The sequence below is a fragment of the Eptatretus burgeri genome, chromosome 6 (assembly GCF_056783735.1).
Source record: "Eptatretus burgeri isolate ZD-2024b chromosome 6, Ebu_testis_v1, whole genome shotgun sequence".
In the NCBI taxonomy this organism is placed as follows: Eukaryota; Metazoa; Chordata; class Myxini; order Myxiniformes; family Myxinidae; genus Eptatretus; species Eptatretus burgeri.
In genome coordinates, this window is record NC_140966.1 from 96,025,357 (window position 1) to 96,040,222 (window position 14,866).

Here is a 14,866-nt window from a genome sequence, read left to right on the forward strand (position 1 = left end):
CTCCTTCCTCACTCGTGACTCTCGATTCTTCTTCTTCTTCTTCTTCTTCTTCTTATTCTTCTTCTTCTTCTTCTTCCTCTTCTTCTTCTTCTTCATATTCCTCCTCTTCTTCTTCTTCTTCTTCTTCTTCTTCTTCCTCTTCTTCTTCTTCTTCTTCTTCCTCCTCTTCTTCTTCTTCTTCTTCTTCTTCTTCTTCTTCCTCTTCTTCTTCTTCTTCTTCCTCCTCTTCTTCTTCTTCTTCCTCGATTTTTTTTCTACAACACTTCCATGACCTAATCTGTTGAAAACTCTCTCAATCATTAATGATTATAATAAAAACGATCTCTTGTAACGCTTCATCTTCCTCTTTCACACATGTGGTACTCTTTACTGTATCATAATGCACTACTCTGCTACTATTTAAACAGACTGCTCGCAATTCGACCTTTCCTTCACACCTTGCCTAAAAAATCCAACTGTTACAGTGTTTCTTCTCTCCATTCTCTGGATTCGAATTTATTGCATCCATCAAGAATTGTGTTAAATCGCATCTCTGACCTAAACCTATTTAAAACCCCAGTTTGCTATGAATGTTCGCTTTCCATCAACCATTATTTTTTTCCAACTTCAGTGCCAACTCACCCCTCTCACCCCTCACTCTCAAAGCAACCATCCCACTCTTCTTCCTCCAAGCATCCTTTTCACCTCTCTCAAAAACCCTCCCCTCACCTTTCTCCCACCATTCATCCCCCTCACTCATCCTTCTCAAAGTTGCCCCCCCCTCTCATCCACAAAGCTGCCTCCATCCACTGCCCTCTCACCTCCATCTCTTCACTCCACCTCCTCAAATCCTCAACTGCCTTCTTCCCCTCTCTTTACCCCCTCTCCCCCAGTACCACAGAGCCTTTTCTCCTCCTCATCCGGCCAATCCCCTAGCTATTCTGCAATCCCCCACACTCTTTCAACAACCCTCCTTACCTACCCCCGTCGTCCCTTTTCCTACCCTCCCCCCCACCCCCTGCACCCAAAGCCTCCTCCCCTCCCTCTTCATTAGCAGTGTAGACATCAAATATCCAGGGCCTTCACTCAAACCTTTCAGATCTTTCCATCCAGGTTTCCACTGACAAACCAGACATAATCTGCCTAACAGAAACTTTCCTCTCCCAAGACGTGTCTGACTCCCAAGTGTCTCTCCCTGGTTACTCCCTCCTCCGATATGACAGACCTGAGCCTCGTCCTGGTGGAGGAGTTGCTCTCTTCATCGAAGACTCTATTCCTCACTCTCCATGCACTGCCCTCTCTCCCCCACACCCCCAGGAATACATCTGGCTACGGCTTCCCCTCCACTCCAACCTCATGTTTATATGTGTATTGTACCGTCCACCTAACAGTGATGACTCCATCTACACCTCACTATCCGAAAACATGGACCAACTTCTATCTTCTCATCCAAACTCTCTCTTCCTCATATGTGGCGACTTCAATTGTCATCATGCCAGTTGGCTAGGTGTAGGTATCTCTCTCACCTGTCATGGCACCTCAGCGAAAGCTTTCTGCGACTCATTGGGACTGACTCAATTGGTCAACTTCCCTACCCGGATCGCAACCAATGCTACTCCATCTCTTCTGGGTCTTATTTTGACAAATTTCCCAGACAATATCTGCTGCTCTTCCTCCAATCCAATCGGTTCTTCTGACCACGTCCTTGTCAAAGTGGACATCTCTCTGGCTATTATCAGAGAACCACCTCACCATCGTCGAGACTGCCATTTCACTCAAGCCGACTGGCAGGGTCTCCAAGCAGCCATCAAACTTATAGACTGGTCTCCTCTCGCTACTTTCTCCAACATCAACTCATCCTGGGAATTCTTTCAAAGAAACTTGCTCTCCCTCATGCACAGATTTATCCCCTCTCGTCTTCAGTTCTCCTACCCTTCCTCCCGACTTGGTTCACTGAAGCTTGTGGTGAGGCAGTTGTCCTGAAACAACTTGCCTTTGCCTCATGGAAAGCAAACCCAACTGAGGGCAATCTCAGTTCCTTCCATAAAGCTCGGAACAAGTGTGTATCTACCCTCAGGAGAGCCAGAAAACAACATCCTTCTCATCTCAAGTCTGAACTCTCAAACCTCTTTCCGTCCTCAAAATCCTGGCGGTATCTAATCAAATCTGTTTCTGGTTTATGTTCCCCCTCCATCCCCTCCCTTACCTCAAATGGCCACACTGCTGATACCGCACGTGCAAAGGCTGAATGCCTAAACTCCGTGTTTGCAGCTAAATCTTGTGTCCAAAACCCATCACTTTCTCTACCAACCATACCCAGTCGCACCCAACTGTCCCTGAACTTTGTGTCCTTTTCTCCTGACAAGGTGGAGAGCTTGCTGTCAAACCTCGACTCATATTCTGCAACCGGTCCAGACAGCATCAGCCCACATGTCCTCAAAGCCTGCTATTCTGCTCTTGCTCACCCTCTCTCTGTTCTATTCACCCTCTCATTTGCTCAAGGTCATCTGCCATCTGCTTGGAAATCAGCAAACATCACTGCCCTGCACAAAAAGGTGCAAAAACAGATCCCTGCAAATACAGACCAATCAGCCTTCTCCAAATCATCAGCAAGGTTATGGAATCCATCATCGCTTCAGACATCAAATCCTTTCTCTTCTCCAATGGCTTGATTTCCGTTCATCAATATGGTTTCAGAACAGGTCACTCTACCCTGGATATGCTGCTTCTGCTCTCCCAACAATGGATGGAGGACCTCAATGCTGGACATGAAATCTAAGCCACATCCCGAGACATATCACGTGCTTTTGACACGGTCTGGCACCCTGTCCTGCTCACCAAACTCTCTTCCTATGGTATCCAAGACCATCTCCACTCATGGCTCGCAGACTTCCTCTCTTGTCAAAGTCAATGTGTGGCCCTAAATGGAGTTCTTTCATCCCCTTCCTGTCCAGGCTGGAGTTCCTCAAGGTAGCATTCTGGGCCCTGTTCTTTTTCTGGTTTTCATCAATGATCTCTCCCACTCTCTGGAAAATCCTCTATATCTCTTTGCTGATGACTCCACCCTCTGCCGTACCATTGGTCATCCCTCAGACCGGCAAGCAGCAGCTTCTTCGCTCACTGCTGATCTAGATAAAATCACAAACTTGTCCAACACGTGGAACATGTCTTTCAATCCGGACAAATCTCACACTATCACTATGTCTCTTCGAAAGGACCATTTAGAACCCCCCCCCCCCGTCCACTTTCTCAACAATCCTCTGGAAGAAGTCCTTTCTTTCAAGGTTCTGGGTCTCACTATCTGCCATGACCTTTCCTGGGGAAGCCGCATTTCAAACCTCGCCTCCAAAGCCAGTCGCCAACTGGGAATCTTCCATCGCGCAAAGTCCTTCCTCGGCCCACCTGAGCTCCTGACCACTTACAAAGCTTTTGTCTGCAGCCTGATGGAGTATTGCTCTCCCCTCTGGGCTGGTGCTCCTGCCTCCCGCCTTTCTTGGCTTCACACTGTAGAAACCAGGGCATTTTGGATCATTGGCGTCTCCCGCAATGAGGCTGAGTCTTTGAGCCTCTCACCCAATCACCGCAGGTTGGTCGGTGGTGTTTCTGTCTTCTACCGTCTCCTCTCCAGCCTCGCCCCCCCCCTGCTCTCTCTCTCTCTGCGATTTGTCCCCACCACATTTCCGCTGGGCACTCAAGGTCCGCCAACAACCCCCTTCTGGTAAAACTACCAAAATCACGAACCACTGCTCACCTTCACTCTTTCATTCCTCTTTTTCCCCACCTTTGGAATAAACTCCCTCACTCTATTCATTCCCATTCTTCCCTCCAGGCCTTCAAAACAGCTGTTCACCACCACCTCTTATCATCCCCCATCCAAATCCTCGATCTTTTCTACCCCTGATAATCCCCCCAAACCCACCTCCTTCAAATTCCCTGCTTTCCTTCCAGAAAGTCCCTGTAAGGTCCATCTTGTGTTCTCCATGTTCCCCTGCCCCATCCCTCTCCCTTCCACAGATCTAATGTCTCCGTTCCCCACTGTTTTGTCCTTCCCACTCCCTCCCCTCTTGTCTCATGCCCCCCTTGATGTTCGTTGTGTGTTAGCTCTCATACGAGCCTCGATAAGGTATACAAAAAAAATATATAACTGCCCATAGGAAGAGAGAGATGGTGGAAATGGATGATATTCATGGCTGAAAAATTGTCCAAGTCACCGTCTCTTGTCTGACATACAACATGCAGTCTTGCGAAGAGAGAGGATTCACTTCTGAGAAGATTGACCTGTGCCCCTGTTTTTTTTGGACCTTGTTGCTTGTTCGTTGAAGAGTACTGCCTTGTTCCTGGTGATGATGGCTGTTATTGGCTTTATGTTTGCCCTGAGGCACTCGTCCACAAACGTTGCATACTGCTCTGACCCTTTGATTGTATAGTGGTGAGGCACTCGATCGACTGCTGGTCCATTATGTCCTTTGAATGGAGTCTCAGAAGGTCCTGGCTTTCTTCCTCAAATAGGCTCCCCATGCCCTCGATTACATTTGCCAGTGCATTCACCTGTTTAGCAAGTAGCTTCTGGGTGGCATCAGTTTGCTCATGATGGTTTCTTTGGCTATCACTTTTTCTTTTCCCTACCATGGATGACTCAAATTCAGAAATGATGCGGACAAGTTCCGGCCCTGCTACTGCCCATCGTAAAAGAGCGTCGACATCCTGTGTCAATCCAATTATTCCCCCTTCATCCTTCATCACGCCGTTATTCTGCTCATGGCCATGGTCAATGGTGATCAGGGAGAATTTTCGCTGGGACTTGGCCAGGACAAACTTGCCACGCTGGAATTCCCGGGCAACATCAGGATGGGTTCTATCAAGGCTACACATATCTCTCACGTGAACTGACATCCAATGGGCGTAATAGGTGTGGTTGAGACTGAAGAACCAAGGTGTCAATTTAGTGAGTGTATCTACGTACAAGTCAAAGTCACCCGTACGCAATGAACGTACAAATACCAACACAAGCAGTTCCAGTTCAAGACATGTGAACCAATACAGGAACTGTGGACTTTTATTCTTCCGCCATGTGCACCAAAGGCTGAAACTCTCTGGAGGACCTTGTGGGTTGGTTGTGAGAGACACATCTTATGCCTTCTTCTGGAGAATATATAATGCACATGCAGTGACTTGGTGGGCATCTCGGGTACGGGTGACATGGGATGCCTTCAGGAACGATTCCACAATGCCAGGAGTAGCAAGTTCTGCCTCTTGGAGAGCTTCCACCCAACCACTACCTTCCAACCATTGACCCAAGACTTTGTTGCAGGTCATCTCTGTGTGAAGTCCCCCAAGAAGTAGGCCTGTCCATAGACCATTGTAGCTGTTTCATCTTGGCAAACAGGGGCTGATCAACACATATCACTGGAATCTGGCCAGGGTTGACATGTGGCACAGCTGCCTGAATAACTTCAAAACAGTGACGCAACATCGAGGGGGTGCTGGCCTCCTCAGCAAAAAGGGGCAGCATGGCATTGATGGATGGTAAGATGTCTGGTTCTGCTATTAGACTGGCGTGGTATGCTGCCCAAGATATGTTAGACTCGGAGGATATTTCATCTGCATGCAGATTCTCAACCTAACTCAGCCAGTCATATTCTTTCTCCATCTCTTTACTCAGAGTGTTGCAGGAAGATGTCAGGTTACCAGCAGTGAGTGGAACATAGACATCGTTCGATGGCAGACCTGTAGGCTTTATTTCACTGTAAGCGATGGGTAAGTCCTTCACCATTCTTTGCCCCTTTAAAGGTTCTATTGAATGGGTGAAACCACGGTCGGTGTCATCACTCTTGTTACTCTCGGTGGTAACGTTCTGGAACAAGGACAAACTTGTGCCATGAAATGATCCGGTGGAGGTAGCTGAGCTTGGATTATGGTCAATATTGTCCACCACTGCGGTGATAAACTGACCTTTCTGGATCTGGGGAAGACAGACTGTGCCAATCTGGTGATAATACTCGCAGACATTATTTCCTAATGATGTGATTATATCCATGATACGATCATATGAGGCTGACACACCAAAGGCAAAGAGGCTATCAACCAACTGCCATTTCCTGGTTAATGCATGGGCCTCAACTCTGAAGTAGACTGGTAGTAGCGTCTTCCGATCTTTGCTGTGATAAACTTGCGGTACTTTCCCATAGTCCCGGCGCCTCTTGATGCAGCTGAACACAAACAGCTGAGCAATGGTGAGCACTGGTTGACTGAGGTTTGTGTTGCTTGTTTGATCCTTAATATTTGACCCATTGATGAGCATGCTGACTGGTTACAAAAGCGACTGCGGCACTGATTCCACTTGACTGGTCTGGTCAAACGACCCTGAGAATGTCACCTTTTGCATAAAAATGTCACGTCGGATTGTATCGGCAATTTGAGTCATCATGACACTGTTCATCTCGATCAGTCTGATATCCTTGTCGCAGGACAGTCATCATCCTCATAGGCCATGAACACATCCCTCCCTTCCTTGTAGGTTTTCATACCTGCGAGATGCATGAAAATTCGGTCTTTAAGGTGCGTGCTATTTACTCGTGAGGTAGCAGCCACACCAAGCTGATCCAGCCTCTCGGTGTATACCTTGGTAAGACCAGCAAGCCTGAACACCTTAATGTCCTCATCTTGTCTCCTCTCCTCCATGTAGGATATCAGCTCCGCAAATGCGATGCCTTTGCATGTTTGATCACTTGAGGTACCTGGCTCCTGCGGGACCATTCCACATGCTCTGTTGTACAAGTTGGTGAGGCATCTTGTATGATACTTTGCCTCAAGGGCAATAAGGTCTCCTTCACTTAATTTTGCCAGAAGATCCTCATCTTGGAGCTCATGTGCACACTTCCGCACATGGAAATCTACTTAAAATGTGGAGACTTCATGAAGTTTCTCATTTGTTTCCGGTTTGGAACAAAAGAAGCACACAGGGCTTTTGCTGTCTACAGGTATGTAGGTATGTGCTTCTCCAGTACTGCTTCGTGTGAAAATCCGCTTCGAAGTTGTTGCTTCTTCATTAGATTTGCGCTTCTGCTCCTTGGCATGTTCCAGTTTACTTTTACCAAACTTCAAGTAACAGGATTTATGCCACTTTGCATTCTGTTTCTTAAATGTGGACTCCACACCATTTCCATGGTCCAATCGTGTGACATCTATTTTTACTGGCATGCAGTGGAGTTCATTAAATTGAAGGATGTTCTCAGCTATAGTTTTATAACCTGTATCAGTGGGACATGTCAATTGTTCTTTGCTATCTACCTGACAAAGGACACATTTAGACCAGTCAGTTGTCAGGGTATTTAAATTGAAGGATCTTCTCAGCTATGGTTTTATAACCTGTATCAGTGGGACATGTCAATTGTTCTTTGCTGTCGACCTGACAAAGGACACATTTAGACCAGTCAGTTGTCAGGGTATCTGAAGGCGAGGGGCTTGCCATTTTTAAGCATACAGGGGTAGGTTAGTTGACCATTACCACATCTTCCACCACCAAATAGAAGCTATACATACCTGCCCAGAAAAAAAAACAAAATTCAGGGATATGATTGAATAAATAATCAACAGGAGCATGCATTCATTGTTTATTATTATTGTCCTCTACAAATAGGCAAAAATAAGCAAGAGGGGAATGCTCAGATGGTGATACAAACGGGGAAATATGTTGCCTCGCAAAGGTTATGAAGCCTTCTGCAGTGAACAATTGCTCCAGAGTAATGTTAGCATAAGGAGTAAAATTTTAGATATTAAAATACATTATGATTGTCTTGAAAAATTAGTATGCAGACATCCTATGTACTGGTTGCTAAGGAAAATATGTTGCCCAGCAACCATTTTAAGTCTTTTGCAGTTGACAATTGCTCTCGAGTGATGTAAATATGACGGGTAAAGTTATAGATAATAAAATATGTTGGAATTGATAAGTAAAATTGGTCTGCAGGCATCTTTTCCGCTGGTTGGTAAGGAAAATATTGTTACAGATTTCCGCCCGCCGGCATAAGAATGACCGCGTTTTGCCAATAGCGGCCGCTTCGCCCACCGACCGGACAATCCAGTCGCGGCTTTTCGGATCAACGCCGTAAACCAGCCACGGGTGTGTTTTTAACCACACCACGGCCTTGTCCATACTCTACCCGCGCTACAGGGTCAATCGCCGAATTGTCGATATACCTAATTAATCGCGAGGGTAGATTACCGAGAGATTGTACCTCAACGGGGCCGCTGGGACACGAGCCGCTTAATGCAGCTCGCTCTGTTTGGGATAACCGAGCGGGGTGTTATCATGACCCCCGTTGGACCCGATCGCTTTACCGGCTATTTAAAAACCAACTATATTCCGAGTACACGATGGCAGCTCAATTAAGGAAAAGGCGCAACGAACGGGGTACATTTAAACAAGCACATTTATTCACTAACATAAGCACGTAAGCAGTCATGTATCAATCAAGCAATTTGTCAAAGCAATGCATGTAATACAAGCAAGACGAAGAATGGGGGAAGGGACAAGACGCGAGCAAGACAAAGAACTACAACCGTCTATTTATTATGTACATGCACTTAACAATTCTACTTAGCGGACAAGGCGCCACAACGTTCATTCAAAAGCAAAGAAAAACACCAGGGCAGACGAGGGGCAGACTTGACCCCTTGGGGTCTTTATTGACACGGAGCCGTGTAGACCGCAGAGGTTCCGTGAGACTGGGTTGGCTACCTTAACCTCGCTGGGGCGGCCCGCGGCGTCCCATCTCCACGACCCACGGTAAGGCACGGCTCGGCAGGCCATGCGCCGTGGCTCCGCTGCGCTCTCTCTCCTCCTTTCCACATGCCTCCACAACCTCCCGCTGCTGACGACTCAGCGAGCGACGACTACCTCCAGACCCACAGATTTCCAGACTTCCAGACTTTGACCCAGGCAGAGAGCGACCATGACCTGCAGACCTCCAGACCTCCCAAAACCTCTCGTTCCGCATGCCCTTTTATCTCTATGGAGCTTCGCCCCTCCCTTCGCGGCATGTGGGGGAAGAATTCTAGAAGTTTTGTTGCTGTTGCCCCCAAGGGGAGGTGTCGCCGGGGGCGTTGTCCACCCAAAATGAGGCCCCTCCTTTTACATAAACTTTGAACCCTGGCTTTATCCACCCTCCCCCCTCCCGGCGCGTGGGAAAGCAGGGAAAGGGGGAGGGGAAGTCCCAGGCGTTATCAGAACTTCTCTCTTTGGAGCTTGTGGTTCTGCCCGCACTCCGCAGGGGCAACGGGTTTTCCTACCATTGCCTTTGTTTCCTTTCTTGATGAGTATCCATGGCAGAGAGTTATTCGATGTGGAGAGGTTGGTGGTGTGGTAGTGGTGTGGTCGTTGAAATGTGGTTGTGGGGAAGGTGGTTGTGATTGTTGTGGAGATGGTTGATGCTAGCGTTTGTGGTGGTTATGAGGGTGGTGTGGTTGGGCGGTGGTGGTTAAGGTGGTTGTGAAGGTGGCTCTTCATTGTCTGTGGGGATGTTGGCGGTTGACGAGAAGGTGGTGGTGGTGATCGTGGCTGTTGTGGTTGGTGGCGCTTTGTGGTGGTAATAATGGCGGTTGGTCCAAAATAACGATAGTAAAAGAAAAACGGCTTACTCAAAGATCACAGCCCTGATCACACGAATATATCCCATTAGACAACAGTGGGGAAATCTATCTGAACACAGACTTACCGGCATAACTGAAAAAAGGACCTATATGGTGCTCTGCGAATTTCCACAGCCATAACAATATGTTGCCTAGGAACTGAAATTAAGCCTTGTGTTGTTGACAATTGCTCCAAATTGATGTTTATATGAAAATTGAAGTTGTAGATATTAAAATACTTCATCATTTAATAAAATTGGTCCACAGTCATCCCATGTGCTGGTTGCTAAGGAAAATATGTTGCCTAGCGACCGTTGCTATGCTATAAACAGTTCACATTGGCTCCACCACTGAAAACGTTTAGAATGTTGTGTTGAACATTTGTGCAAAGTTTCATGCTTTTATCACAATCCGAACAATTTTTTCACCCCTCGCCTTGACTATTGGAGAAAATCGTTTTTTTGGCATCTTGTGTAACATTACAAACTACTACTACTACTACCACCACTACTACAACTACCTTACCACTTTGATGGTGACAATTATTACCACCTTCTTGTGGGGTTTGCTTTTGGGAACGTTGTTGGCCAAAGTCTTACTGAAACCAGATGGCCAGACCTGATGCTCCGCTGAAGGTGTAAGTGGAAGGTATTTGAAGTTTGGCCCAGGTGCAACAATAACTCACCGACTCTTACTGAAAGACACTTTGGGAACTTTAACGTCCTCTGGTTTAACGTCCTTCCGATGGACAGTGCACACATTTATGCGTTGTCCTGCATTGGACCATAGCTGGGTTTGAGCTACGGTCCAATTTAAATACCGTAGCTGGGTTGAGATTCACCTGGGTGTGAGCACACATACATTTAAGCCATCCTGCCTGCCCGCTTGGGTAATATTCGAAACTCCCAAATAAAAATTTCCAACTATGTCTCAATAAATGTGGTAGAAATCTGATGAGAAATTTATGAGATCTCACCAGAAATTTTGCCTATATAACAGAACATATTCCCGGAAATGGTGGGGGAGGTCCATAGATAGACTGTGGTAAGTATATTATGGTCCGTGTGTTTTGAGTCAGTTGGAATGCCATGCAACAGGGACCTGTCAGAGTAAGTCATATGTTACAACTGACGCTGAGGAGGCAGGTTATCTAACTTGTAGAGAGGGTAGACATTAATTATGTATGTGTAAATACGTCTTGTTTCTGGGCGGGGCGAGGTGAGGACTTCCCATCGCAGAGGCACACCTGTCACACGTGTGTGACTAGGCTGATTGCGGTCTCTAACCAGTGTGTGCCAGCCATGGCAGCACAGTGTGCTGTGGAGCCGGAAATGGCAATTTCCATTGATTTATATTTTGGGCCACCCCCATGGGTGGCACTCCAGAGGAAGACTCTGCCCAAGAGGAAAGAGAGAACTCCACCCACCACAGGAGAACGAAGAGAGGCTTGTGAGAAGGACAAGGAGCAGAACACTGAGTAGTTCGTGAGCAGAAATTATCGTGGTTGACTCGGAAGAAGTTTTGGGATAGACTCAAGCTGGTATCACCCTGCCTTGGGAGAGGCGAAGGAGCCACCGTGCTTTTGTAGAGAAGAAGAAGAAAGACCTCAGACAGTGGAGCTCCACATGCATGGAGTGCAAAGCACTTTGAGAAGGTAGAAGAATGTTGACCAGTAGGCCTCATTTGAAAAAGGACTATGAAGACCAGCCTTGTTGAAGGCCTACTCATTGCTGGCTCTGCTCGTGGCTGTTTTACTTCGTCTTTGAGCACCATCGTCACTGGCTCTCGTCTCCTGGTTTATTAAAGTGGGCTGCATCGAGTCCTGCATCTACCCTGTGCATTGTAGACAAAGAAGTCTCGCCTACATTGACGTCTTGTTGTACGAGTTCAATATGTGGTGCCTCGTGGGTTAAGTTTTGCATTTTATTTCTCCTTCCTGGATGTAAGTTTGCATTCCCTATATCCTGTTTTTGTCTTTTGACTCGCTTGGTTTGTTCCGTTTATTATAGTCTTTTGTTTACAAAATATATCCTTTAAAAGGTTAAAAAAAAAAAAAGTGTTTCGAGCCATCTGCTTCCTGTGTGGGTATGTTCGGTCAATTTCGGCACATTTGAATGATCCTTGGGGAATGATAACGCAATGCCATAAAAGATCGTTTGGACCATCTAGTACGTAACACATGTTAACGGTTACCCAGACGCAACAATATAATGGTCTTTTGATTTTTACAGATAGTTTGAAGTCATGCTTGTTGATGATGCGGTAAAAAGATGACCACACAGTGAGGCAGGTCCTCACGAGATTGTTGGCCTATGTATACTATGGAATCTAAATAATTTGAACATCCAGTTGTTCAAATTCAAATAGATTCCCGTGGGAACCACTCTCACCATTTATTGAAAATGGCAAATTTGAGTCTGCCTGAGTTTTCTTCAATGGTAGACATTTGTTTCTACTCTTTGCTCAAAACTGAATGCACCAGCAACTGGTGTAGCTGCTCAACAGGCAAGGCTCAGGCCCGAAAACAACGTTCAGGCGAAGACGACTGAGTTGTCGTCCTCTGTGGCTGTGCAGACATCATGTGCCCAGTTTTAAGTATCATCCCAAGCATACTTTATGTGATTGTAAGAAGCAAATGGTGGGGGCAAACGTTATTTTATTATTTTTTTCATCAAACCTTAATTTTTTTATCACGATCAAGGTTTATCCATGCATTTGTGCAATTACAAACCTTCTCTGAGGCGCAATTACAAGCACAAGGTGTCGCCATATTTATCTGAATCTGAATTCCACTTAGTTACACGGTGCCCTCAGGGCATGAGACCCGGAAAGAGGGGGGGGGGTGGATGCTGATTCCCATAGTTACTCTGCCCTCAAGGAAAGAAACAGCAGGTGAACGTTGATTCACATCATGACATGGGACACAAGATGGCAAGAGCACTGATTTAAATTGGTACTCTGCCCTTATGGCACGAGACAGCATGAACGCTAATTCACATAGCTACTTGGGGTATGAGACGGCGTTAATGCTGATTCCCTATAGTAACTCTGCCCTCAGGGAATGAGGCAGCATGAATATTTTTCCAAATACTGCTAAACGGAAGGTTTTTGAAAGTACCAAAGCAGGGGATTTCTGTTCCACAGTGTTCAACTATATAATTCATTTGAAATAAAATAAGGAGTTTAAAAGTTGCAGAAAAATTTTTTTTGAATGTTTTTACTGCTGTTGAGCACCTTGTGCAGCATCTTTTACACCACCTTATTTAAGACGTTACGTTGGCGTAAATTTATACGTTACGTTGGCGTATAAATTACGTTTAAGACGTAAATAAGCCTGGTGTGTTGGCGCAGTGGTTAGGGCAGCGGCTTGGGATCCAAAAGGTCCCGAGTTCAATCCCCGTTGAGCCACTGAATTAATACACCAGGGGGTTGACTCAGCCTGTCATCCTTCCGAGGTCGGCGAAATGAGTACCAGTATACTGGGCCGGTGTATACCCCGGTTAAAATAGGTGTACCATATCCCTGTGTCGTAAGAGGCGACCAGGGTTGCGTCAGGAAGGGCATCCGGCGTAAAACATGTGCCAAATCACTATGCGGATCAGATGATCCGCTGTGGCGACCCCTAACGGGAGCAGCCGAAAGGAGAAGAAGAAGATTTAAGACGTTACGTTATGTTAGTCATTCATTCTTGTTGTTTGTGTCCTTTATGACGTCCTTAAAAACACGAATTTTCCCGTTTGGATTGGTTTTCAATTTAGTTTGACTGCCAGACAGGCAGACAGAGTATAATAGAATTACTTTAACCCTCTGTGCGCATGTGCGATCGGGAAGAGATTCCGTACAATTTGCTAAATTCAGAGCCAAATAATTGCTGAACTGCAGGTTCGTATTCCTCTTCCTTTTCCAATTTGTATTCAAAATATCAGTCAATTGAAATTAAGTTGTTCCTCAATCATAACCTGACATTTTCAGACAGACAGACAGTATAAGTGAGCCACTTGCATCACCGCGCTTTTCGCTTTGCATGCGTCAGGTAATGATTAGAAGACAAGGCGATGACATTTCCGACGTGATATGATAGCATCAAACATAAATGTGTTGCCTGTTCTAACCATGTTTCGTTTCCTCTTCCTTTCCCGCCAACCCTTCCCCCCCTTACCCCCTACCATCTTCACGCTCTCCCAAAAGGGCAGCACCCCATCCCATTTTAATCCTTCCTGTCTGTTGCATGTATTAGGACCTGGGCACATGTATTCTGGATAGTCCCTGTACAAGGTCACTCAGTGACTAAATCGTGAGGGATTATGCTCGTTGGGAGTCAAAGTTTTACGTCGTTGATGGTGGCTGCAGCCATGCCACATACGCTGAACCACACTCATCTTGTCTCATTAAAATGAGCAATATATCCCTTTAAAATGATCTTAAAAGCAAATAATTTAAATTTGGCCTTACCGAGCACACCAGGTTGAAAAAGTGCCTCAGGACACATGAAACGTTCAATCCCAATGTTGATATAAGTGCCATCAGGCATCTCATGACTCTGCTCTAGCGCTGCACCCGCCATCTTGTCGCTGGACAAATCCTGGGACACAAAGCACAGACGTTCCTTCATCGCACACAAGGCACTACGCTCTGAAGCAGTTCCAACAAGTGAGCGGCCATGTCGGGAGAGCACCAGTGAACCGAGTCGTTCATTCAGGTCTTGGCCACCCATGTTCATGCGTAAAATGGCGGGTGACTCGACCCGCCCACCGCAGACGGCAACTGCGTGTGTTACGCTGCTACCTGAGTCGACCACAAGACCTGATGTAGGTCCTGAGGCAAAGAGGGCAAGGTGCGCAGGAAAAGCGATGCACAATGCTGGCACCTCAAACTCTTCAAAAAGAATCTAAGGGGTTTGGAGGAAACAAGAGATTCTTTGAGAGAAGAACAAGCAAGATTCTGAAAAGGAAAAACATGATGGATTTTTTTTTTTTTGGCATCAATTTTCATTGTAACTCTACATGAAGGCAACATAATGTCACATTGAAACTTTACAGGCATGTAGTCGTCTAGTTGCCCTCTACGATGAACGCTATATCTTCTTTGCCTATAATTGTGTTTTATGTGAGATTCAAGGAAGAATCGAACGACAGAGAACGGAACAATCACGTCCTGACAATTGGCTGTTGGGGTGCAAGTGTGCATGAAACTGGAGAAAATCCTAACCCTCGCCATAAATCAAAGGAGAGCTTAAATTTCCTAGGTGGGCACAGGT

General features: G+C 46.2%; 1 protein-coding gene across 1 annotated transcript in view; it reads right to left on the reverse strand.

Moving 5' to 3' along the window:
* Positions 1–14,866, reverse strand: part of LOC147025394 (uncharacterized) — a 57,026-nt gene that overhangs the window by 34,021 nt on the left and 8,139 nt on the right. The window contains exon 3 of the mRNA XM_085886354.1: positions 14,062–14,497. Coding sequence (XP_085742480.1) covers positions 14,062–14,497 — 436 coding nt within the window. The remainder of the gene's footprint in view (positions 1–14,061; positions 14,498–14,866) is intronic.